This window comes from Electrophorus electricus, chromosome 16, assembly GCF_041902795.1.
Source record: "Electrophorus electricus isolate QZ-2024a chromosome 16, ASM4190279v1, whole genome shotgun sequence".
Taxonomy (NCBI): domain Eukaryota; kingdom Metazoa; phylum Chordata; class Actinopteri; order Gymnotiformes; family Gymnotidae; genus Electrophorus; species Electrophorus electricus.
Genome location: NC_137512.1, coordinates 16,626,642 through 16,652,278, shown reverse-complemented (window position 1 = coordinate 16,652,278; position 25,637 = coordinate 16,626,642). Strand labels below are relative to the sequence as shown.

General features: G+C 40.1%; 4 protein-coding genes across 13 annotated transcripts; 3 read left to right on the top strand and 1 right to left on the bottom strand.

Moving 5' to 3' along the window:
• Positions 1–82: 82 nt before the first annotated feature.
• Positions 83–13,658, top strand: zdhhc5b (zDHHC palmitoyltransferase 5b). Of its 8 annotated transcripts, XM_026999312.3 has the most exons (13): positions 83–599; positions 1,956–3,325; positions 3,417–3,538; positions 3,836–3,993; positions 4,126–4,298; positions 4,751–4,853; positions 4,951–5,042; positions 5,134–5,248; positions 7,898–8,006; positions 8,107–8,213; positions 10,144–10,898; positions 11,247–11,269; positions 11,780–13,658. In XM_026999312.3, exons 2-12 carry the CDS (start codon positions 3,189–3,191, stop codon positions 11,266–11,268), a joined length of 1,893 nt encoding a protein of 630 aa, XP_026855113.2. In that variant the 5' UTR covers positions 83–599; positions 1,956–3,188; the 3' UTR covers position 11,269; positions 11,780–13,658. The 8 variants fall into 8 exon arrangements, with proteins under 8 accessions (XP_026855113.2, XP_081554854.1, XP_026855112.2 ...); XM_081698728.1 differs by lacking the exon at positions 11,247–11,269 and having other exon boundaries at positions 3,836–3,894; XM_026999311.3 differs by lacking the exon at positions 11,247–11,269.
• Positions 13,386–15,998, bottom strand: tmx2a (thioredoxin-related transmembrane protein 2a). The gene is made up of 8 exons (XM_026999336.3): positions 15,810–15,998; positions 15,549–15,609; positions 14,933–15,046; positions 14,730–14,806; positions 14,519–14,625; positions 14,365–14,430; positions 14,144–14,273; positions 13,386–14,069 (listed from the first exon to the last, which is right to left on the bottom strand). Exons 1-8 carry the CDS (start codon positions 15,996–15,998, stop codon positions 13,896–13,898), a joined length of 918 nt encoding a protein of 305 aa, XP_026855137.1. The 3' UTR covers positions 13,386–13,895.
• A 67-nt stretch (positions 15,999–16,065) lies between these two features.
• pmf1 (polyamine modulated factor 1) lies at positions 16,066–20,658 on the top strand. The gene is made up of 5 exons (XM_035532233.2): positions 16,066–16,468; positions 16,646–16,751; positions 17,101–17,201; positions 17,423–17,618; positions 20,133–20,658. The coding sequence occupies exons 1-5, from the start codon at positions 16,278–16,280 to the stop codon at positions 20,199–20,201; spliced, it is 663 nt and encodes a 220-aa protein (XP_035388126.1). The 5' UTR covers positions 16,066–16,277; the 3' UTR covers positions 20,202–20,658.
• Positions 20,659–20,803: 145 nt separating this feature from the next.
• Positions 20,804–25,341, top strand: med19a (mediator complex subunit 19a). 3 transcript variants are annotated; one of them, XM_026999341.3, is made up of 6 exons: positions 20,804–21,596; positions 21,772–21,894; positions 22,120–22,253; positions 22,400–22,496; positions 22,643–22,737; positions 25,077–25,341. In XM_026999341.3, exons 1-6 carry the CDS (start codon positions 21,377–21,379, stop codon positions 25,140–25,142), a joined length of 735 nt encoding a protein of 244 aa, XP_026855142.1. In that variant the 5' UTR covers positions 20,804–21,376; the 3' UTR covers positions 25,143–25,341. The 3 variants fall into 3 exon arrangements, with proteins under 3 accessions (XP_026855142.1, XP_026855141.1, XP_081554873.1); XM_026999340.3 differs by having other exon boundaries at positions 22,640–22,737; XM_081698747.1 differs by lacking the exon at positions 21,772–21,894 and having other exon boundaries at positions 22,640–22,737.
• The last annotated feature ends 296 nt before the right edge of the window (positions 25,342–25,637 follow it).

Genomic DNA, 25,637 nt, shown 5'->3' with positions numbered 1-25,637 from the left:
AAATATAATTTTATATACTGTTAGAAATTAACCCCCTCTTTTAAACTGAAGTGTTTGGAAATTATAATGCAGGTCAGATTGGAATATAGCTAAATATGTGAATCGAAATCAAGTTATCGGTCATAGCTAGTAACCTAGGGTACTCTGGAAGTCTTATTATGGTTTGACTGGACTTTTTCCTAATTTGTTCAGACACAGTATTTAAGTACTATGCGACAAACTTTCAGTGCCTGTAACAGCAACGGTGAGGAATCATTCAGCGGTATCTGAATAAATGTTACAGAATGCGGCATAAATTAGCGGATGTCTTGTTGGTACGGCTAATGTTCGCTCGCTAGCATCTACGATAAACTACCTTAAATATTTTAATGTTGGGATAAGCGGAAGAAAGTCACTGCACTGCAGTGCATCCACATCTTCATGGCTAGTTGTCTATTTTTAGCTTTCATGAATGAGCACAACGAGAGGATTTAAACGTCCATGCCTCTTCCTCGTATCCATCTAATACAAGACTCAAGCTGGCCTAGCTGCCTTCACACTAGCTTCGAGCTGGTGACCCGATGGACACACACGCCAAATCAACGCACGACACCTTGAAGGTAATATTCTCAAGCTTAGTGTTAACCATATCGACACTTTATTGCTCTTTCCAAACAAACAGAAAACTACAAGAATAAAAACAGGCAATCAAACTAGCTAGATAGCTATTTAGCAGTTAGTAATTTTTGAATTGTAAGCGAGCGAGCTAGTTTTTTAGGAAGGCCGTTTTTTTGACGTGCTTTGACAAACTTTTCAGGTATATGAAGCTCCCAAGATCAGTAGCGTTATTTGACGAAGTCTAACTAGCTAACCTAGCTGGCCAGCTAGCATAGCTAATCTTTATAGAGTTTTGCTGAAGTTAAGAGACTCCGGGACGGTAAATTATGGGAACTGTTTATTTTATAGAAATTAGATCACTGTAATTGAACGTTACCTAATGTTATAGGAAATTATTCGCGTAACGTAGCTATCTAGCTAACAATCATAATTTGCTTTTGTAGTTAGCAGTTAGTTAACCAGGAATTCAACTAAGGTAGCTAGCAAGCCTAACTCTAGCTACTTGGATTATACTGTAAGATTCCATGTCTGTGGGTAGTCTGTTGAGCTCTTAATTCTCGACCTGACACCTTTCTCTTTCTTCTGTTTTTTAAACATACATTTGTCCTTGTACCGTTAGCTAACCTTAACTACTTAACTAGCTAGCTACATGGTTATCTACACTACACCAAGAAGACTTGAGATTTTCTCATAGCAATTTGTCAGTCCTTGCGGTATTACATATAATTGAGGTTCATTATCATAATTGAAAACGATTATGTCGCTAGTCAAAAGAGATACTTTTGTGTTCAACGTGCTAGTGTCAATGATTGACAGACTTTCATTCACAACCACCTGAGAACTAAACAGTGAGTGAGTGAATGACAGAAAGAACTGTCATGTTTGAGTTTTGTGTTTTTTAAAATTATTTATTTATTTATTTATTTCTGAGTGACTGAAGGACATATTTTAGTGATCCCTGTGACAGCAAAATTGAAGGAATAGTGCAGCTAATTAGGAAGGGCCACAGAGGTGAAAAAAGACATTCACAGAGATAAGAGAATGGAGAGAGTTGATAGGCACACCCTTTTCCTGGTGAGTCAGATGTGACAACAGGAAGAAGAGGAATGATCAAGTTTCAGCATGTTTTGTACACACATTGCTGCGAAGGTTGTGTGATCTTACAATTTCTCATGTGTTGTGGAATGTTTCTGCCCACATTTGAGCACCCAGTGCTGTTTTGGAGTAAAACAAATGTACACCTAGACAGTGTCTTTTCATTTTGATAATGTAGTGCAGAGATGAAGTCAGTCAATAAATGTTTTGATCAGTTGATGCCTTAGTGTCTTCTAATGTGCAATTTTCTCTCCTTCTCCAAGGTACAACTTCTTGGCTGCTGGTAGGACATTGAGAGGGAAAAGAAGACGTTCAAGAGGTGCACAGTTGTTTGATATCTGTCTGCTTCAAACAGCAATGGACTTGATGAGCTGTAATAAAGGACTAAAATGTTTTTGGTTGATATTTCACCTGGATGCTGCAACACACAAGCTCAACACGATGGACACACGCACAGGCGTGGGAGTTGTGTGTGGACACATAGCCCTCTGAAGGACCTCTCTGCTGGACCTAAACATACTCATGTGGATACAGAAAAACCCAAGTACTCTTGCAGTTGTTACCTGGGAAATACTCAAGTACTCGTTCAATTTTTACCTTTTTTCCCCCTTAATTTTCATGAACGAGTTAAGTTTTTGCTCTAAGCGCTGAACATTCTGATCACTGTTGGCGTGAAACATGAGCTCTCATTTAGGCCAGAAGTTCGCAAGTGCGCCATTTTGTTCTTAATCTTTGTAATTAAAATCTTTTATTAGACAGGCAGTCTGTCCCTGTGGGTATCGGGACTAGTCCTGAAGAAACTGTGGCAGAGTTTCTTTACATTGTTTCTATCGTTTCATTTTCTGTTTGCTTCATTATTTTTGTATACCCTTCAAGTGCCACTTGTCTTTTTCTTTCCGACTTCTCTATGTTGACTCATTCACTCATGTTCACTTGAAGTTTGGGTACTTTGAAACATGTGCGTTGTGGCTCAGTAGGAGTACTGCAAGTTAGCTAACTGGGCTTCCTGCATCACCTACTGCCTCTGCTGCTGTTTTTCTTTTGTCTCTTTCCCTGTCCCTAAAACATGGGGCTTATTGGCAATTTGCACTGAAAAGCTTGGCTTTCACTTGAATTTTCCTTTCTTGACCAAACATTGTCACACTCACATACATTTATTTTTGATGGATCTATAGATATTTTGTTTTGTATATATTATTAGTTTTTATATATATATATACACACACACACGCATGTATGTCATTTAATATACATAAGCACGTGCACTATGTTGGGCAAACTCTGGCTGAAATTGTTTCTTGAGTTTAAAGACCTTTTGTTTGTGAGTTAATTATATTTATACAACTAAGATACCAGTTTCCTTTTTCCGCCCTGTTGTGACACGGGAGATTGCTGTACTTTTACAATGACAACGCCTTCCTCCTGGAGCTCAGTTGAAGGACAGAGGTTCTCTCTCTGACCTTTCCACCCATTTGTACTTTCCTGACTACTCTCCAATGCCAGCAGGTATTAGCATGGGTGGGGCTCTTGGAGACCCCTCCCCTTCCCGCCCATTCCGTCCCAGTCGCTATGTGCCTGTCTCTGCAGCAACAACCTTCCTTGTTGGGTCCACAACACTCTTCCTCTGCTTCACGTGAGGCTCAAATGTTTACACTCATACAAAGCATTTTATCTTGACTCGTTCTCATGAGAAGTGTGACGTGAGAGTGTCTTTCTCTCTGTAGCTGTCCATGGCTAGCCGAGCGTTTCTCTTCCTCCATTCCTCTATACAACATTGTGGTCTTCCTCTTCACACTGGCCAACTTTTGCATGGCCACTTTTATGGACCCTGGAGTCTTTCCCAGAGGTAAACACTGTATCTCTGTCAAAACAAGAAGAGCTTTCCCACTTCAGCCACAAAGATCCACAACACTGTACAGTTTTGCGTTAGGAAATGGGAATCGCACCTGATTCAACTCCATTAAGGGTTTGATTACTGATCAATTAAGTGAGTAGGTAGAGCAGTGAATTCACTAAACTGTACAGTGCTGTGATAATTCATGTTTACAGACACTCTGATCTAAACACTGTTCTTTATTATTTTTGTGCATTATTCTTATTGATATTAGTTTAACACGTGTAACTGTGTGTTTGTTTAATGCAGCTGAGGAAGATGAGGATAAGGAGGATGATTTCCGGGCTCCGCTCTATAAGACGGTTGAGGTGAGGGGGATTCAGGTGCGCATGAAATGGTGCTCCACCTGCCGCTTTTACAGACCTCCCCGATGCTCACACTGCTCCGTGTGTGACAACTGTGTGGAGGTACACAAATGCATACATAGACACACTTACACACACACAGATACACCCATTCAGTTTTTGTCTGTTCCCTTCAAATTGCTATATACTGGGTTGATATCTGTGTTCCCCTGTGCCTGCTGTGATGCTGTGCAGGAATTTGATCATCACTGTCCATGGGTGAACAACTGCATTGGCAGGCGGAACTACCGCTATTTCTTCCTCTTCCTGTTGTCCCTCACCACTCACATAATGGGAGTGTTTGGATTCAGCCTGGTCTTCGTCCTCAACAACACTACACAGCTCAACGAAGTCCACTCGGGAGTTACGTATCCTTTGAACGCTATCATAACATTTGAAAGTTGTTACTGCAGCACCAGGTTATAGAGCCAGTACAATTGGTTAGCACTTTTTATTTAATTTTTAAATGTATGCTGAAAGTTACTACAGGCACAGGTGCCATTTACTGAATTCTGTCGGAGCAGGCTGTTTTTGCTCTGTGCCCATCACATTTACTGAGCTTTTTCCCCTCGAATACACCTAAAAGCTCCTTGATTGTCCTTTTCACTGCGAACATTCAGCTCCCTGCATGGACAACATAAGTGGCATTTACTTTGCGTTTTCAACAAATATTTAGTTTCTGCCAACTTAGCCTAACATTGTTTTGGTAATGATCATCTAGTTCAGACTTCCCAAACATTTTGACATAAAACGTTAGATGTATACCAAATAAAGCTGTCAGAAACAGTATTCTAAAATCTGTCCTGAACGCTTACCTCAGTATGGCAGTCATGTGTGTAGCTGGTCTGTTTTTCATCCCAGTAGCAGGCCTAACTGGCTTCCACATTGTACTGGTGGCCCGGGGGAGGACTACCAATGAACAGGTGCGTATCTGTTAGAAGAGTTGCAGTAAGGGTTACAGTTTGTTGACATTTGAAATTATCTAAATTCTTTCTCTCCTCATCCTTTGTTTATCTCCAGGTTACAGGGAAGTTCAGAGGCGGAGTTAACCCCTTTACACATGGATGCTGCAAAAATGTGTCTCATGTGCTCTGCAGCTCCCAGGCCCCCAGGTTTAAACTACAGCTTTTTTGCAGTCACCATATAGACTGTAGGGAGCTCTGCATAATCCTGACCTAGTGGTCCGTGTGTGTGTGAGTGTAGGTACATGGGACGGTTGCGATACACTCAGACCCTTCAGGTCCAGCCTCCATTTCTGCGGCCTCCACTCTCAGAAACACAGCTTGCTGCTAAAGTCCTGGACAATGGAATCCAGCAGGTAAACACATTCACACACATGCACTGCCACACACACATACATACGTTTGTTTTGCCTGTTTGTTTTGTCTTGTCAGGCTGAACCTATTGAAGTCCACAATTCCTCTGTCTTAGGCTACATTCACACCAAGGTGATATGACTAAAATCTGATTTTTAGTCATAATGTGTCACAGATCTGTTTTTTTTAGGCCTGTATGAACACAAATATGATCTTTTCAAATCAGATTTGATTCACTTTCGTATGTGGTCCTAGATGGGGTATATATCTGATTGAGGCTATGCAGCATGAATGAGAATAATCAGAATCAGATCAGAATCTCTGTGCTTAGTGCTGCATTGTCAGCCAGCACCGGCTGTTCAGCAAAACAACAATGGTGGAGAGCAACAGCAGTGAATCCAGTAGCTGTGAAAACAGAAAAAACTAGCCACCTAGACTTTTTTCACATTCTCAACCTGATCATGCACAACTGAAAAACTGTTTGCCATACTTCAGAATGCAGAGCATACGTGAGCTACATGCATGTCCATTTTGCTGGTTTTAATACCGTGAATCATGATGATTTTTGTTGTTGGTGACTGTTATATTGCAGATATTTGTTGCACTGGTTACCTCAGGGCCTGTAACGGTGAGCGGTAAGGATGCGGACGCATGTGCGGAGGAGCGAGATTTATTGAGGGCAAATCCAAAATCAGAGTCGTTAGAACAGTCCAGGGTCATAGAGCCGACACGGAGAGTATGGGGATACATGAATAAACAAACACAAGAGTACACGAAAGCAAACGGGAATCAGGCTATAACAAAAGACTAGGGAAAATTCGTGCTAAGGCTAGGAGAACAAACTTTCAAAATATACATACACGGATTTAAATGCATGAACTAAACGAGGACAGGTGTTGAAAATCCAACGATGGGAGGAGAAAACAAAACTATGAAACGGAACTAAACACAAGACAGGGAAAACACTGAACATGGAACTTGGGAGGGACTGATCGTGACAGGGCCTTCACAGTAAATGCTGGAAACATGTAGATTCATAAGGGAAAATAGTTTATTTGCAGCTATGATTGGCCACCGGAGAGAACAGCATGCGAGGACACACTGTATCATTCTCTGACACTTCATACAGTCCTTGTGGAGGTGTAAAACTTGGGTGAGAAAATGGGCCTCAGATAGTCTAGACAGTTGATGGTGATTCATTAGAAATAAGGTAGTGTCTCTTCTTGCCAAGTGGTGCAATTACAATGAGTAGTCATCTTGCTAGAATGTGTATAGTACAGAGGAAAATGCAGAAAGTAACAGTGATGCAGGTGACTCATGCAAAAATGAATCATTGTGCGCATGCATGCGGTTTCAGAGGACAGATACCGGTCACTTGCAGTTATGAATGTGAATCACCAAGCCGAACTGAGCAAAAATTGGAATTGAACAGTGGCTTGTAATGTACAGTTTCCATTGCATGCTTTTTTTTATTATTTAACATCTCATTGCTAGTTAATGTTGACATCCTGCACCACAGGCTCTTGTAATGGGATCTTTTTGCATTGTTCCTCATCATTATAAATCTTATTCTGTGACACATAGGTAATTTTGTGTAAGTGTAATTACCAAGTACTTTGTTTAATAAAAAGTTAATAACTTAAGTTATTCACAAATTTTTGAAATATGTGTGACAGGAATATACACTGAATGGCCACCTGCCGTTTCACTGTTTGAGCTTCTGTGTATGGAAATTAGACACATGACCCTGGAGTGCAGCATAAAATCAGTTGAGCAAGTTTCCATGGATCAGTTTCCATGTGATTAGAATGGAAAAATTACGCAATCTGAGCAACTGTGAATGAGGCATGGTCATCAGTGCTAGACTAGCCAGGTCCAGTAATTCTAAAACTGTCCACCTTGTATGGTTTTCTTGTGCAACGGTGGTGTGATTGAGGAAAACCTCCATCACAAGGGGATCCTGTGGTCATAAACAACTCCTCAACAAAAGGGGTCAGAGGAGGATGTCAAGAATCATTCTGATAAACAGGTGGTGCACAGTCAAGCTAATTACAGCAGAATAAAATGCTGGTACTACAGCTAACATGTCAAAAATCACAGCAACTAAACTAAACCAGAAAGCAACTAAACAGAGGTGTTGCCGTGGGAACCGTGATGCCAGGGAGGGGCGAACGTGACACAGCTGTTTAACCTATGGCAGAAGGACATTTTCAGAAGGACAATGCACCATGCTACAAGGGTTGTATAGTACTGGATAGGTTCCAGGAGCATGATAGTGACATTTCCTTGCTTCCCTGGGCTTAACAGTCCCCAGATCTTAATCCTTATAGAGCATCTCTAAAATGAGGTGGAACAGGCTTTTCAGAGCATGTCAGTATGTTCATCTAATTTGCAACAACTGCAAGATGCTATCCTGTCCACATGGGCCAAGATTCCTGCAGAACGATTTCAACACCTAGTGTACCTACCACAATAAATTGTTGTGGTTCTGAAGGCCAAAGGAGGTCCAACGAGCTACTAGATGGGTGTCTCCAAAAAGTGGCCGTTCAGTATATAAATACGTGAACTGGGGGATCTTGATGATGTTATTGGAATTTGAATATCAATATGCATAAATTTGGGGGGGGGGTGTGTGCATGGGTGTATTTCAGTCTAAGAGCAGTTTAGAGGGCATGGAAAGCCAGTCTACAGATGCTGAACCTCCGCCACCACCTAAACCAGAGCACAGATACCAAGGGCTGCCTCACACACACAATGAAGGTGAACTTGCATGCGCGCACACACAATCCAGTAATTAAACCAAACTCATAAATGTTGCAGTTTTACTTGATATCCTCTGTTCATAATTTCACCCAATCAGAGAGCAGCCTGCTGACTGAAGCACCACCCACACCTTCGTTATATAAATATCGACAAGCTTATAGCAGTCCAGAAAAAAACCATAAAGCCTTAACACATTCCACAAAGGTAAGGAGGTATCCTGACACAAATGCATGACAACCAGAAAAAAACATCAGTAAAAAACATAAAAATCGTCAAGGTGGACAACACCATTAAAGTGATGGATTTGTCATTATATGGATATGTGTACGTGTGTGTGTGCGTGTGTGTGTGTGTCTCATATATATATATATATATATATATATATTATATATAAAAAGCAAAAACACAATGCAAATCTATTCAACTCCCTTAATTTGGATTACAAATGATGTTTAACACTGCACGGATTGTTTTAGCCAGTATCTTTCTTGTAAATCATTGTGCTTTTAAAATGCATTTGCAAAGTCAAAAATCATTATTTGTCAGCAAATCTTTAAAATAAAAAAAATTTAAGTAAATTTAAATATTTAGCCCCTTTGGAACCACCTTTTGCCACAACATCGGCTTTAAATTCACTGGGGTATAGTTGGATTCTTGATTTTATTGAAGTCTGGACTTTAACCACTCCTGTGTTGCTTTGGCTTTGCAGTTTGGGTCATTGTCCTACTGACAGGTTGTGGTACTGCCAGGCTTTCTAGCAGACTGAAGCTGGGTGTCATGCACCATCTCCCTGTATTTAGCATGATCCATTCAGTCTTCATTTTTAACTAGATGCCCAGTCCCTACTGGGGAAAAGCAACCTCACAACATGATGCTGCAACCTCCATATAGAATTAAATTGACTGAAATTATAATTCTAATTAATTTTAATTATATTGTTGAAAATAGCGTTGGACATTGGCCACTAGCGTCCATTTTTTCTCATCTGACCACAAATCTTTATCCCTAGTTGCATCACTGATGCTTTCTAGCAAACTCCAGCTATGCTTTGATGTGGCTTTTATTCAGTAATGGCTTCCAATAGCCACCATTCCATACAGGCCAATTGTATGATATCATTGGCTGTATGATATCACCTTCACTCCAGTCTCATCCACTGAATTCTGACCTCTTTAGTCTTGGTGTGTCTGAATTTTGAAGGATACATCTAAAAACGTCACACTTTTCAGTTTTTTATTTATTAAAAAATTTGAAAACCATGTATCATTTTCTTTTCACTTCACAATTACTTGCTACTTTGTGTTCGTTTATCACATAAAATCCCAATAAAATACATTTAAGTTTGTAGGTGTAACATGAAAAAATGTGGAAAAGTTCAAAGGGTATGAATACTTTTTCAAGGCCCTGTAAATACTAAAGCCAATATCATTTTTCATTTATCAATTTTTGTCAAAAATATTTTTGTACATAATATCAATATCACTAACTTAAATTAAAGGGTCGGCCTTCATTTCACTGCGCGTTATACTGTGTATGACTATGTATGTGACAAATAAACGAAACTTGAACTTTTAAAATAAAATGACACAGCACAAAATATCAGTGTTATTTGTAATCCAAATGAATCTGAACATTTTTAGGGAGTTGAAGATTTTATCAAGTTTCTTTACGTACGTACATACATACATATACAGCTTGCTTGTGTGTATACATTGTGTGTGTGCCCATAGTTCTGTGTCCATAGTTCTCTTGCTGTGTAAGTTTTGCTCTGTGGTTGTACTGCCTCATCCTGTGCTCATTCCTATCAATGTGTTCTTCTTGGTCTTTGCTGTGGTATAGAGTCCAGCCTCCCCCTTTCTTTTCCTGCTCCTTTGATTAACATGATGTGAAACAGGCAACTTAGGCCTCTGTGTGCTCCTCAGGTCCTCAGTGCTTTGGATATGATGAGAGGTCATGTATGAACCCATGTGTGTTTGATGGCAAAAATTGGCTTACTTTAAGAATGTTTCACATCATCTTTAATCTCCTCAGTGTTACTACTGCATTTGGAATGTGTGGTATTCTCTCTCTCTCTCTCTCTCTCTCTCTCTCTCTCTCTCTCTATCTCTATCTCTCTCTCTCCTCTCTCTCTCAGATGACTCAGGGGGAAAGTTTGGTGGAGTCCCCCTCCATTGCTCTCTCTTCTGGGCGTCCCAGCTACCGATCAGACCCCAGTCTATCAGGCCGGGGGGGTGTAGGATGGCGAGTGGGAGGTGGAGGGGAAGGGGGCAGAGCAGGCTCGGGAGGGCTGGGTGGGGCCTCAACAATGGGTGGGAGGTCTTATCCCTCCTTCACAGACACTCTCCTCCAATCAACAGCAGTCTCCTGTTCCTCTAGCATCCGCTCTGCACACACAGCCCACAATGCCCTGGGACCCCTCCTCTCAGAGGGAACAACCTCTACCAGTTATAAGAGCCTGGCCAATCAGACGCGAAATGGCAGCTTGTCCTATGACAGCCTGCTAACACCCTCAGAGAGTCCAGAGTTTGAATCTGCTGCTCCTGAGCTGTCTCCGTCCAGGCCACAGCCCTCACACTCACTCAGCACCACCCCACTGGGGCCACCCCTAATGGGTTACTCCTCCCCTTTCCTGTCTGCTCAGCAGAGGGAGGGCTCTCTCCAGGCCTGCCCTGCCCCCCTAAGACCCTCCCCCAACAGACCTTTTCTGCACCCCACAAGCCCACCCCCTTCCCGAGCTCCTCCCTTGTCACCTTGTGCTCGCTCATTGGGCTCCCCACCTTCTGGTCCCGCCCCTGGCAACAACCCCCTGGGCAAATCGCTGTCCTACACAGGTGAAGGCGAGTTACAGCAACACCCAACTAACACAGGTGGCGGGACTTCCATGCCAAAGTGAGTAATGGGCACAGTTCTCAGCCGTTCCAACATTCTGTCCCCAAACACTCACATCGTCTTGAATGATGGCAAAGCTCAATGTCTTTGCTAAGGTTTGGCATGCTGTTACATTTCTTCGAGTTAGTTTTTCTCCGTGTTCAGTAATGCGATACCCTTTCCTAACACACCATTTCCTCTCTGCTCCTGACTCTTCTTCGTTTGTCAGTGTCTTGTTGTTACTTATGTTCTGGGTTCATCTTCTGGGTTGTTCCTCCTCCTGTGCTCCTCTGTTCTCTTTTTTGGCCTGCTCTCTTCCACTCTTCCTCTTCTGCTCTTCCTCACTTCTTCTGCCTTGTCGCCATTAAGGATGACTCTGTCTCTGTGCTAAGGTTCGTCTCTATTTGTGCACTACGTTGGTGTCTCACTAAATGGTGTGTGTGTGTGTGTGTGTGTGTGTTTGTTTATTTTTTTATAATAAATGCATGTGTTGCACTCTAGGTCACTGTAGGGGCTGGTGATACAGCATGAAATCATTACATTGATCGTCACAACATTGATGTCATTTAGTGAAGATACTCTGACATAAATGCACATGAGAAAGCTAGCACAGGCCTGTTTATACAAATAATTATACTCAGTTTGATTAGCAAGAGTATTTTAAAAATGCACCTCATTTGATGAGGTAATGCTCAATAAAACTATGACCTAATTGATAGTTAAGGGAAAGAGAATGTTTAAGATACATTGTAATGACATGATATTTAAAATGTCTTACCCTAGATCATTTCAAATGTCTGTTTGTATCGCCATCGTTCTTTACAGGATTCTTGTTCTTTACAGGCATTTTGAGTATTTGAGTTAATTTGTGGGCATATTCCTTTTTCCTTCCAACCAATCAGCTCTACCACTAGGCAAAGCCTGGCCAATCTCAGCACCCATGCACAAAAACCTGGGGGAGGGGTGAAGAAAGTGACTGGTGTCGGCGGAACGACCTATGAGATTTCCATATGAATGGCTGGCACCTGATCCACAGGATTCACTCTGCAGACCTGTCCCTTCTGGGAGGACAGACAGAGAGCAGTTCAAGCAGATAAGCCAAAATAAATAAATAAATAAATAAAAGTACAAAGGCTTCATGGAAATTGTGACAGAAGACTTTAACAGTTAGATTCAACAATTAACCAGTCTGAGAGGAAGAACGTGAAGAATGTGGATGGGTGAAGAAGAGGCCTACTGGCCTTGGTTTCTCAATCTCCATATGGTACATCAATCTTCACAAATTCTTTTACATATTTAAACAATCATTACCAGTTTTAAATCTGTGGAACTGTTGGATCTCTGGAGGCTGGTTTTGTTCCTTGCCGACCTTATATGTGATATTGTGAAATTGCAACCAGCTGCTGGCTAATGACTGATGGCCCATAGAAATGGAAATCACAGAACTCTTGCAAGAAAACCTCAATTGCTATGAATGACTGTTACTCAGCCCACAGCCTCCATCTTGACTTCTGTTTTAATTTGTCTTTTTTTACTTTCTTTATTTCTAAATATTGTTTTATACAGGTACAGATACAATATATCATAAGAATTATTGAATTACTGTTTGATAGGAATGCAAGCCAATTATAGTAGCAAATAGGCATGTGAGGTCTGACCACTTTGGGGGTGAAGCTCTTTGTTGGATGTATTTGATGGCTGCATCAGCCAGTCAGAACCTGAACTTGGATTCTTAGCCAAAGAGACAAGTCTGGACCATGTTTTGACTGTCAGTATACTTGACAAATAGGAGTGAAATGTAATCTATAAATTATTAGAGCACAATTTTTATTGTGACTGAAGGCAATAGGAGTATCTGAATGCTGAAGAGCAATTGTGCAAGATGAATGGCTGCATCATTTGTTTCCTGTCCATTCACCAAACAAGAGCTATGATCCTTTTCACATGGCCTAGGCTGCCAGTCCCAGGAGAATAAGAGCTGGTCTGAGCACATGCTGGGTATACAGAACCCCAGAGACTGGGGATTGAGATAAGCAACTCTTTGTCAATCGATTGTATTTTTTATTTTATTTTTTTTAATGGGCAGTTGTTTCTGTCAAGAGCCAGAGTACGAGTATGCAGATAGATGGTCATTAGTGCCCTTAAGGTCTGAAAACTCAGTTTGGAGTGAGAGGGTGGATGTGTGTGTGTGTGTGTGTGTGTGTGTGTGTGTGTGTGTGTGTGTGTGTGTGTGTGTGTGTGTGTGAGTGAGAAAGAAAGAAAGAGACCGGAAAAGAGATTGGCATACTTTTTGATGTCTATAAAACTTTTACAGGTGAACATTCCAACTTTTACCTTGTTCAGAGACTCTGCTTAGCATCTGCCTTTATGTGTGTGTGTGTGCGCGCAGAGAAGGAGAGTGGAAGAGTGAAGATTTGAGTGGGCAGGTGTATATGAACATTCATGCTTAGCTTTGAGATGTGAGTACCAGTGACTGGTTTATGTAAGATATAAAGAGCTTATGCAGTGTCATACGAAAGTATTTTTATTAATGATCTTTTGTCATTTCCAACATGGCCTTATGAAGCCTTTTTAACTGTATTTTGGGTTCTGAAGAGTTCTACCTGCATGCCTGTTAACAGAACACAAGATGGAATGACAGGAAGGAGAGGAGAGATGGATGTATTGAGTTCTGTGGGTGGAGATTTTCTACCCTTCTGTATTCTTTTAATTCTGGTGAAACTGGGTCATGTGAGCTGACACATTTCCAACAGAACAATAAATAATACTGCAACACTGAAATCATACTGAGTGTTCTCCTTATTCTATTTGTACTACTAATTTTCTCCTTATGCTTCTTTTATTGCTGATTTTGGAGTTGCAACGCTGTGGAGCCTACATTCATGTGTTAAAGTACAACAAAGAATATTTACTTTCAACAGACATCAAGATAAGTAGGCCTCTTAAGGCACACCAGACTTTAAAACATAAACAGTATTTAGTCTTCAAACAATCAACACTACAGGGAGTTCTCTCCATTTATTTGTCCTTCTTGCTCTCTGCTTCCTGCTGCAGTGGGCTGATTGGTTGTTTTCCATTAGGGTGCTCCTGTGGGAGGGACCCCAGCTCCTCTATCTTCTCATTACGCCCCTTACTGAGCTTTTTACATTTCTCAAATATTTCATTCAGGTTGAACTCACGAATGATGTTTTCCTGCAGAAACATACAAAGGGCTATGTGAAGACCAATTGCTATCTACCCACCAGGGATGTACTTTGTCAACTCACCTCCATGAAGGCCCAACTCACTGCCCTTCCCTTTTTGTCCACTTGAGGGCGGCGTACCAGCTCTCGCCCACCTTGCAGGAGCAACAGAGAGGGCAGTTGCTTGGAGAGAGGGGATGCGCTAACCTTATACCTAAACAGAGGACCTGCAGATGTCAATGGGCTGGATCAAAACTCTGAGAACTGCTTAAATCTATTTTTTTTTTGCCCAAAATATGGTTTACCTCTCTGCAACAGCTGTATACTGTCCAATATCTATTTTTCCAAATTTGAGTCCACAGCAGTTATACCTGCCAGAAGGACCAACTGTTAGGAATATGTGTAAACCTCTGCAGTGAACTTAAATTATACATATAAAAATATCTGCACTTTTCTTACTTCATTGAAAGTTCAGCAAAAACGGATGCAAAACATTGACACTCTGGAGACCAGTTGGCATAGAACTCAACAAGCCATGTTACTCGACTGTCCCTCTCCAGTTCCTCCTATCACATCATAATTATATTGCTGTGTACTATAATTCCATAGAAAAGGACATGAAAATTTCTATAGTTAAATGACTTAGTATGGTGCTATGATATGTACTTACCTCTATGGTTTTGTCATTGAAGTATTTAATGTACTCTGGGCCCATGTACATAGGAGGCTTACATGTTATCAGGAACACTGTAGTTAGAGAGGGGGAAATTCCTGTAAATAACATTTACATATGGTACACACACACACACACAAACATATATAGTGTGTCGGTGTATGACTAAGCATTTGTAGTGTATATGATTGTTTATTTACCAACACACAGTGTAAGGTAGAGGAGGCCGAGTCTCAAGTCCACTCTGAAGAACAGCACCACATTAGCCACCTTGCTGAAGAGGAAAATGTTTCCCATATGCTGTTCCAGAGTTACTGATGACAGTGGTGAAAACAACTTCAGAAAACTGTGCATATTAATTACACATGTCATAAGTAATATGAATCAGAACACTTTTAACCTTCCAAAAAGAGAAAACTAAACAATACAAACTCATAACTAAGAATAAGCCAAATCCTTATATTCTTTACCTGTATGTGCTTTGTCTGGCAGTAAATATATCAAAAATGATTTAGTTAGGGGGATCAAAAATATTATTTGTATTATTTTTGCATTAACATTCAGTAATTAAGTGTCTGGATCATTTGTAAATATGAAGTGTAGTTCATTATAAATGTAATTATAAATTCATTATAGATGCACATCCTTCACAAATGTTGCAGTAGAAATAAAATATTATATGCCATGCCCTGGCTTATAGACGTATAATGCTTTTCAGTAACTACTGTCTTTCATATTTCATAGTCGGTGCCAACTTAATATGCTTGTGCGTGTGTGTGTATGTGACAGAGATGAAAGACAGTGGCAGATCCGTACCTGCTCTGCGGTTCTTCATCATGACAATAGCGCTGAGAAACATGAGGATCTCCACTTCCCTCTAAAAATCATTGCATGCGGTGAACAGAACTCAAATGCATGGCCTTTAAATGTATCAGTTTACTCAGTATTAGCCTAATGATAATGATATACAAGTGAAGACTTTTATATAAACTTCAAGATAAAATAATTTAGCGAAGGCACGGTATATCCTAAGAGAAACAGAATCTGTAACAAACTGAGCGCTATGAAGCAACTAACCCAATCAAAGTCGCACGAGTTGCCGTCTTCCCTTTGCGAGGGTAGGTGTTCACACAAACCTGGGCATTTCCGAACAACAAGGAACGCGATCGATAGAAGAAATGATAATGTATAGTATGGGCGCAGGAGCCACATATAAATTTGTGGCAGGTGATAAAAGAATGTAAAGAGTCCAGTGATTAAGCCCATGATTAGCTAAGTTATATAAATGTCAGAAGACTGGGAAACTGCGCACAAGAGCGAAGGAAACGGACAGAGAGCTACTCAGAAATAGCACAGCGACAGCTGTCGAGTTTCCAGCGCCAAGTTGGTTGGCTGGATCCCCTGACAGATTTGTGCTTACAGATAGTTTGCGTTGGACCGCAAAGAGAAACGCAATTCGAAAAGACGGCAGGAACTACTAGAGCTTCCGTACATTATCCGCTAATTCTTGGCGGGTATATGTGAACCTAACATTGAAAGAAAAATATGGAGGAAGAGGAGAAATGTCGGTCCAAAGAATCTAGCTCTGCTAACGTTAGTGATAATATTTCCGCGCAGGCATCTAGTCGCGAAAATGACTCAGTTAAATCAAAAGAATCGGAGCTGCGGCGGAACAGACTGAAAGTGTTTAACAAAGTGATGGAGAAAAGCCTTCAGCGACTGGTAGCAGATGCTAGGTAAAATTTTCCTTTATTGTCACTATCAGACTGATGGCTAGCGTTGGGTAATATTCCAAATTTTTTCGTGTTAACTAACGTTTACACAGATCACTCATCGCTCAGCGAAAGGACATAGGCTAGCAGCTAGCGAGCTAAGTTTTACTCACTAGCTTCTGATCCTCTGTATTGTTTCAGTTTCAGCAGGTTTTCTCATTATTTCCATCCACTATGCAAGCAGAATCCGCAGATGGCTGAGGTCATCCACAAACAGTTCATCAGCGATTTGCAGAAAGCTATACAGGTGCTATTATACTTGTCGTTTACCGTTCTCTTGTCATTATCATTAACACCAGCATGGAAATATGCCCATGATCAAATATAGCCTAGTATGTATATGATTTGTAAACGTCTATTATATCGCCTTCCTTACAGTGATAGAAGCGTTGATATTGGTGGAATTTTGTATTAATTTAGGATTACAAATTTATTTATTTGGAAACTACACAAGCACCTTCAACAAATCACTGTTAATATAAGATTCAGTGCTGCTATGAAACTTCATTTTTTTTTATAATGATCATTTTGAATCATTACAGAATATGGCGGAAGCCATGTCCATGAGTAGCTAACCATCCTATGTGTGTGTGCAGGAAGATATAAACAAAGTAATAGAGGAGGGGGACCTAGAGGTGAAACTAGAGGAACTGGACAAACTGGAGGAAATGGCCAAAGACACACCCGATGCTGCATGGTAAGAGTAGAATTTCATTCAATACCCTACCACCCCCACATAGCTCCAGTTAGACTCCTTTTCTCGAATCTCATCACACACAGATGTATGTTCTCACCTAACTGGATTGTATCCGTTAGCCCTGTATTTGAGTGGGGATTATTTGAAACGCCACGGCCACATGCAGAACACAGTCATGAACGCTGTTGCCTAATCGCGAGCTGTCTGCGCACACTTTGCAGGAGGCCGAGCGGCATTCCTGAGCAAGATGTGTGCAGTGTGATGATACCGTATCACCAGGGCCAGGAGGAGTATGTGCGCCGAGAGCTGAAGAAACTTCAGAAGGAAAATGCGGCCCTGGCACAGAGGGTGCAAACAGGCCGAGAGGCCATTACCCACACTGAGCAGCGCATCGCTGCAGCGGTGGACGAGTGGAAGGTGAGGGAGGTGAGGGGGGGGCTGGTGTGGATCTAATTTTAATGTGCCTGTACCACGGTGGTAAAGCTGTTTTCATTTCCTGGTTCCACATTTACTCCATGCTCACTGGCACAGTTTGACTAGGGCTGTTGATGGTATTTTGAGGCAATGATATGTATGAATTGACAGTATTGAATATAGCTCTCAGAATGTATATCTTGAACTGTATTTTTGAGTTCTGGGGAAATATTACCTTTTATGTAATGGAATTAAATGGATAGAGCATTAATATTTTATACTTTAGACTAATTTAGACTTTGGCAGTTGCATAATGATAGAGTATTCTCGGTGCTCGCCAATAAGCACCTGATGTCCTACCATGAAGCTTCTTTGGAAATCGCTGCACTGATTGCATCACTACCTAGTGTATATATACCGTATTCTGTGAATCAGAATCACTTTTTCACCATGTTTGTCACACATACGAGGGATTTGTCTTGGTAATTGCTAACAAAATATGACATAACTAATGAAAGAATACCTAATAAAATACTTAAGAATACCTAATAAAAATAACATAAGAATAGATATAAGAATAGCAGTTCTAAGCAAAAATATAGAAATAAACTCTTATTGGTGGGACATTACAGGATGGTATGAACATTTATACAGTGCAGGGATGCATTATTGTAGAGGTGGTATAGACATGGCTTGGGCTACAGTGGTAAAGCAGTGGTGTGGGAGGCGCAGTTTAAAGTTCTAAATGTTAACTGCAGTTAATGAGTGCTACATCTTTGGGAAGAAGCCTTCTGCATGTCTGGTTAATGAGTACTGAGAGTTCAGTTGTCTAATGTGTGTTTTCATACTCGCACCTGCTGACTCTTGTTTGTCAGGAAATCCATGATCCACTGGCAAGCAGGATGTGGGGCAGTTTGACTTTAAGGAGCTCTGGCACTATGTTGTTACTAGGGCAACTGCTGTTTCTCTGCGCAGGGAATGTGTACTGTACTGAAAATGTCCTTTGACTCTAATCTGCTACTGCTATAAATATGGTACTCTTCTAAATCTGCTGCTCCTCCTACTATGTTCGTAACTTTATCATACATAGTGGCTATCAAATGCACAGAAGAACATGGCAGTGCTGACCATAACTAAATGAAGCTGCTATTTTTGGTCTAGAGTTGGTGAAGTTTGCACTGTGGCAAAGTAAAGCTTCACATTGCTGTGTGGGACAATTTTTTGGGCCCCTCTCCCCTCACACACATTATAACGAAAGAGTGAAAAATGATCCCCTAACTCCCAGTCCACACACAGTCACATCTCAGATACACATAAAATCATACTCCTTTTCTAATAAATAGCTTACTGGCTATGTTCTTTTAAGTTTGCTCAACCAAACATTTCATGCTTCACCGATAGTCCAGGCCAAATTGTATCTCTAGTGCCCATTTGGCTATTTGGTGCACATTTTATATAGCACCTTTCTCAAACCCAAGGACGCTTTACTCTTTTTTTTACAAATAAATCTCACACTGATAAGTGGCAGCCAATTTGTGCACAGCATACTCTATTGGAAACTGCAGCCTTTTGGTTTTATTTGTTATATATGCAAAGATGCCAAAATAAACTTTTGTACAGATTCCCTAGTAGATTTTCCTCTAATATTTACCACTATCTTTTGTGTTTTTAAATGGATAATTAATAATGTGATACCATGAAATGGATATTTATATCAGTTTATGAAAATTCAAATCATAAGAGACCCAAGTGTTTAAATACTTTCATAACTGCAGAAGTCAGGGTGACTGGCCTGTAGTCATTTAGCCCTGTAATTTTTGCCTTTTGGGGAATTAGAATGATGGTAGAAGACTTGTAGCAAGAGGGAAATGGTCAGAGTTCCAATGATTAGTTGAAGATATCTGTGAAAACTGGTGCAAACTGGCCACAGCAGTGTTTTAAGGTGAATAGTGAGATTAAATCTGGGCCTGTAGCTTTTCTCACTTTTTGTCTCATGAAGAGCCTGTCAATGTCCTGCTTGAGGCAGACAGGCAGTGTGGGGGAGGAGGGCAGGTTGTTGTTGTTGTTGTTTACATTTATGGCATTTGGCAGACGTTCTTATCCAGAGCGATTTACAAGAGTGCCTTGTCATTTACTCATAGAATGTATCATAGTCAGTACAGTAGGTTAGAGTTCAAGATATCATTGAACTAAAATGCTGTCGATCTACAGGGATCAATGCTGATGCCTAGAAGTGCAAAACAATACCCCTTTCAAACTTATGGTGGAACTCAAGCAGGTCATTAGTAATCTCTTGGTTGTTCAGAGTAAAGGGGTGTTTTTCCCACAATGTAGTTTGTAATCTGGAGATTTCCTGGATGAACTTGGGTCATTAGCAGCTCTTCAGTCTTTGTTGAGAATTTTGTCCCCACTCTCCTTTTTCCTGCTAAGTTGTCTGAGCTGAGCTGAAGACCATGGTGACCACTGCTGTATGAAAGGCTTGCGCTTCTAATTCTGACTTCACTTTCTTACCTGCAGGCTTCTGTTGCTGACCTGGAATCATTTGTCCTGTCCATCTGGCCATCAGAAAATTTTGATACTTTTTGAACCTTTGTGGGCCAAGGCAACTATTAAATTGTAACATTTTTGTTTTATTTTCTAAAATTAACTAATTCTATTTTACTCTGTTAAATGTTTCATTAAATATTACTGTTGCTGTATTTGTCTGCTTTTTTAGTTATTTTCAACAAATTTGTTTAATAATCTCTGCATATCTTTAAAAGATCATTAAATTGTTTAGGAAGTTATCAATTTGCATATTCTACAGGAGAATCGATTATCCAAGCTAGTAAGTACACAATTTATGTAAGCATGGAGTGTAATAATTGGCAGATTTCTATCTGTTGCCAAGTCTATATCTCGTGTCTCTGGTTTTGTATACCTGTGAATTTAACATATACATTCCCAAGAATGTCCACAGGGCCAAAAGCCGTTCATTTAGGTCGTAAAGGAGGTAATGGCATTAAATCTCTAATAAAGAACTTTTATATTATTTGTTTATGAATCAGTGGATAATGCACACTTTTTGCGAACCTCTAGAGTTAACTTGTGTTGCAGGCTTCAGCAAACTTTGCTTGTGGAAATACCTGAAGAAGGGTCTGACATAAACGAAAGAGGAATTACTTTGATACGATATTATTCAAATTTGGTTAGAATGTTACAGATGGGATGATGGGTGTATTTAAGCATAGCTTTGAATTTTATTATAACTTCAGATCTTCCTTAACAAGAGGTCCACTGGCAAAGACAGTTATTCTGTAATTTATTCTGTAATCCGTAAATTGTATACCTAACTGGTCTTGGATGACAAGAGCCTGAATTCTGGGGGGGAAAAGTAGTAAAACCCTCTTCTTTCGAGTTATTAAATGTACATTTAACATAAACAAGAGCGATGGTGATGGCTGATGTGTACAACTTGCTTTTTTTTAATCATAGTCCCACACCTCACACATTCAGCATGATGACGTCGACTACTTCAGTAAACGTCACAGAATGGAAACCCAAAGTCCACAGGGCCGCAGTCTCGAGATTTAGTTCGGGTAGCGATATGACTGTGGCAAACTCACGCGAACTCACTTGTGCGCTTCCGTTAGCTTCGTTACGGTACCGCTCGTGTTGATATTGTGCAATAATCAAGCGGGCGATTTGATGGAATCTGATAATACGATCGGGCTCAACGTTTGTTGTATTTATTGCTTAAATAAAAGTTTCTATTTTAAGTCATGACGGAAATATTTTCAACTCTCTTCGGACAAACTGATGCTCAGGCACCCCAAGGCTCTACCGCTCTAGGTTTTGGGCCGGGAAAACCACCTCCACCGCTCCCGCAAACTCAATCATCAGTGCCGGCACAAATCCCACCACAACACGGTGACGAAGGCCCTCCCGTTCGGAAGCCGGGAGTCATGAACGAACCCTTCTATTTATTGCGAGAGTTGCCTGGTAAATAAAAGAAGATGTAGTTTTAAACGATACTCGCTGACGTGCTTTGTTTAGTAGCAGCTAGCTAGAAAGCTAACAAGACCCATAAGTCGATTGTTGGCTATCGGTAACTATGCTAGATGGCTAGCTTAGCTAGCTAGGTAGCTAGCTAATTATTATTGTGTTTGTTTCTCAGTTGGAAACGATTTAACTGGAAACACGAACCTTATAACACACTACAACCTCGAGCACGCATACAACAAGTTCTGTGGCAAGAAAGTGAAGGAAAAACTTAGCAACTTCCTGCCAGAGTTACCAGGTAGGTTAAATTGCTAGCTAATGATGAACTATGTAGCTAGCTAGGTTAGCAGATTATACTACCTAACCTATAATATTTGTCATTGCATTGCGTTGGTGCCACTACTGGCAAGTGTAAGCAGCATAGTGTTTCTAAAATTAATGAGAGAAAATGCGATATCAGAAATTCCGCTTTAGAACAGACCAAATAAAACTCACTGTAAAATATTCGAATTTCTTTGTTCAGGAATGATAGATTGTCCAGGCGTTCAGGACGGCAGTTCCTTGCGTTCTCTAATAGAGAAGCCTCCAGTCTGCGGAAACTCATTCAGCCCACTCACCGGGGCTCTACTGACGGGCTTCAGACTACACACTGGACCGGTACACTCGCTCTCACTCACATGCAAAACACAAACCCTACAAAAAGCCTCCAAATTAAGTTTACAAATGTTTGTGTGTACAGTATCCTTGATGGCCTATATTCAGATGATTGTCATTTATATTGGGTGGGTCTGTGTGCCTGCTAGCTTCCAGAGCAGTACAGACTCATGCACATTCAACCTCCAAAGAAAAAGAGCAAACACAAACACAGACATCATCGACCTCAGGACCCCATGCCACCAGGTAACACGCACATAAAAGGACGTACGCTTGAACTTTACACACTCACATACTGATTTATATCTCCATGCATGTGCACACAGGCAAAATATGGGTATTCTATAGGCAGAGATGTGCACTCATGCTAAATTTGTGTATTCTATAAGCAGAGACACCGTCAGACTCTGACCCTAAGAAGAAGAAGAAAAAGAGGGATGATGACCCTGAGCGTAAAAAGAAAAAGAAAGACAAGAAGAAGAAAAAGGTGGGTGCGGTCACTCCGCAAATCAATACACAGGCTTGTAGAGATTAAGCTGGATAACCTTGGAAATGTTGTGTCCATGAAAGAAAAGAAAACAATACCCTACAGTAAGGCTGGCCAATACATTGAAACATATAATTATTGTGATGTGACTTTTTGGATTTTAAGAACATTTCTATCATAATACTATGATAGAATTTAAAGACCCAGGGTGCTTTCTTTCCAATGAGGCAACTTGCATTTCCGGGCATATAATATATAAACATATGTCCTATAAATACCCAAAGCCCAGTAAATGGCTCCTTTATTTTGTCTGAATGTTTCCCCTTCTTGTGTGAAAGGAGTCGTTATGTTGGGTAAATATTGCGTAAGCTTTACTTTCAACAGACATCTGATGTTCCGCCTGCACACACTGTTCCTGATTTCTCATCTTCTTTGGCTTTGAGCAGTTTAGTGGCAAGTGAGCAAAAGGCTTAGTCAAAATGGACAGTAAAGTTAGTGTCTTCAGGATGGTTCTTCTTAAGGCGTATATATAGCTGTGCCTTCAAACTGAAATGTTGATTGTGTTTGTATGTGCACATCAGTATCCTGTAATACTTGTCTTGGGAATAACAGAGTTTACATAAGCCTAAATTTAATTTATAGAGTGCTGGCCTGTGTTCTTTGATGGTTCTGTCAGTACCCGTGAAGGAGGCTTATATGGTGTGTGAATGTCAGTATCATTTGCATCAGTATCTTCATCGGTAAGGAAGCAATTGCATCAGTAGCACTTGCATTACTCCAGCTGTCTTTGCACTACTCAGCTATGCTTGAATTGCTTAAGTGTTGTTGGAATATAAGGGCCATGCCCAGACCTTTTCTGCAAGGAATCATGAGCCGGTTTGGTTGGTTTTTGAGCAGTGATTTAACATTTTATTTTACTTTTATTTGGATTTAATAATTGCTGAATGTTTAATATGGTATTTAATTGTTGGTATGGTATTTACATTGGTATATAAAAACATTCTGCAAACTGCAAACAGTCAGCTCGTCAAAGCTAACTGTTACTGCATACATAGGACTAGTTAAAATCCTGAGAGATCCCTGAGAAACTTTGTACAAAGTGATGTCATCAGACCATTCTGTCACTCTGTAATCGTACACACAAGCCTAAACTTAATTTATAGATCTTACACTAATCGGGGCATCCTGCTGACATTAAGACTTCATCTTGTAGAAAACCTGAGTTAATTTTAAATATGTCAAGCAGGCATTGGTAAATAATTCAAACATAACATTCCAAATTAACTGAATCCAATGGTATGGATCGCTGTGACCAAAGCCTGCTGGAAGCTGGTTTTCTTGTGGTTATCCTTTATAGGCCATTGTTCAGGGCTGTGATTGTAATGAAAGTGTGGGCCTTTTGGAAAAAAAATCAGTGGATGCTGTTTAAAATGGCTAGAATGATGTTAATATAGCTAGTTAAAATAATTGAATCCACTACGCTTCATTACTATGCATACAGTTCTGTGGCACCTCATGGCATCATGTGATTAGTGTCATGGTTGAGTGAGGGATAGTAGAAAAGGATCAAGATTCATTTATCTGTAAGCTATATGACAAATGATTTATATAACACCTTTCATACATTAAAAATGCAGGTAAAAGTGCTTTACAATACAAATTGGAAAAAAAGGCAAAAAATAAAACAACAGATAAAAGCAATGCCAGAAAAGGGGACATATTAATAATAGATAAAACATGCAAAAAAATATAAACATATAATAAACACCAAAACGAACAAAGTAATATGACAGTAAAAATAAGGGAAATAAACTGATTAAATGTAAAAGTACAGAAATGTTTTATCAGAGACAGAAGGAGCCTGACGAATGTTTATTGGTAATGTGTTCCAGATCTTTGTGCATAACAAGTGTTCTATTTAAGTAGACTAACTTCTCAAGTATATATGTTTTTTAGCATTTTAAATAATGAAAAAAAAAAAATACTGGTTTCAGAACAGATTTCCCACAAATTACCCCAATTGTCTGCACTCTAGCCCAATGCTGTAGGAGCTTAAAATGTGTGGATATATATAACATGGTAAATTACACCATGTAATGACATTTCACTCTCTAGAATATGCACTGCTACACGGTTACAGCCATAACCTTAAATATTATAATGTAATTTTTCTGTTTTTCTTAAATATGTGATGTCAGCTTCTTAGGCCGCATTAGATCATTTCTAATTTATGTCAAAAGTTTGGGAGTTTTAAATTCTTTGATGTTTTATGTGCAAATGTTTGCCATGTTTACTGACTTTGCTTGTACACTCTTTCCTAACTTTTCACTCACTCACAGAATCGACACAGTCCTGATCATCCTGGTATTACTGGAACTCAACCCAACAGCAACAGTCTGAGATAGAGTGAGAATATGGTGTGTGGGTGTGTGTGTATGTATGTATGGGTATGTGAATAACTGTGACAAAAAGATGATGCGTGCTAATGTCATGGTGTGTGTATTTTGTGTGATGTTGAGACTGATTGATTGTTACACATGGATCCTCTTTCTTGTTGTTTTTGCCTTATTGTTTAGTAGGAATAAAAAAAAATTTGTTATTCTACCTATTTGCCTATCTGTGCATACTTATAAAGTTAAATGGCACATGATGTAGCATAAGCTGTATTTAATGGTACTGTGACTGAGAACAGCTCATTAAGATCAAAAATATACAAAACACTAGAGGACACTGTCTTACAATAGCCAAGGTTGACTCCGGCCATTCCGTTTCCAATATCGATTCAACATGGTTTAAAAAAAGAAGTAAACAAACAAAACCCCAAAGAACTTCTCTTAAACAAGACAGAGTTTAGATATTTGTATTTCCTAAAGGTGAAATGGTGTCAAACAGTACTCACA

Coding starts and splice junctions, on each gene's coding strand:
- zdhhc5b (XM_026999311.3), top strand. CDS start 3,189: ATGCCAGCAGGTATTAGCATGGGTGGGGCTCTTGGAGACCCCTCCCCT. Junction 3,326..3,416: donor ACACTCTTCCTCTGCTTCAC/GTGAGGCTCAAA, acceptor TTCTCTCTGTAG/CTGTCCATGGCTAGCCGAGC. Junction 5,249..7,897: donor TGGACAATGGAATCCAGCAG/GTAAACACATTC, acceptor GGTGTATTTCAG/TCTAAGAGCAGTTTAGAGGG.
- tmx2a (XM_026999336.3), bottom strand. CDS start 15,998: ATGGGCTTAATCACTGGACTCTTTACATTCTTTTATCACCTGCCACAA. Junction 14,807..14,932: donor CTACCTTACACTGTGTGTTG/GTAAATAAACAA, acceptor CTCTAACTACAG/TGTTCCTGATAACATGTAAG. Junction 14,431..14,518: donor TTTGCTGAACTTTCAATGAA/GTAAGAAAAGTG, acceptor TCCTTCTGGCAG/GTATAACTGCTGTGGACTCA.
- pmf1 (XM_035532233.2), top strand. CDS start 16,278: ATGGAGGAAGAGGAGAAATGTCGGTCCAAAGAATCTAGCTCTGCTAAC. Junction 16,469..16,645: donor CGACTGGTAGCAGATGCTAG/GTAAAATTTTCC, acceptor GTATTGTTTCAG/TTTCAGCAGGTTTTCTCATT. Junction 16,752..17,100: donor ATTTGCAGAAAGCTATACAG/GTGCTATTATAC, acceptor GTGTGTGTGCAG/GAAGATATAAACAAAGTAAT.
- med19a (XM_026999340.3), top strand. CDS start 21,377: ATGACGGAAATATTTTCAACTCTCTTCGGACAAACTGATGCTCAGGCA. Junction 22,497..22,639: donor TCAGGACCCCATGCCACCAG/GTAACACGCACA, acceptor GTATTCTATAAG/CAGAGACACCGTCAGACTCT. Junction 22,738..25,076: donor AAGACAAGAAGAAGAAAAAG/GTGGGTGCGGTC, acceptor ACTCACTCACAG/AATCGACACAGTCCTGATCA.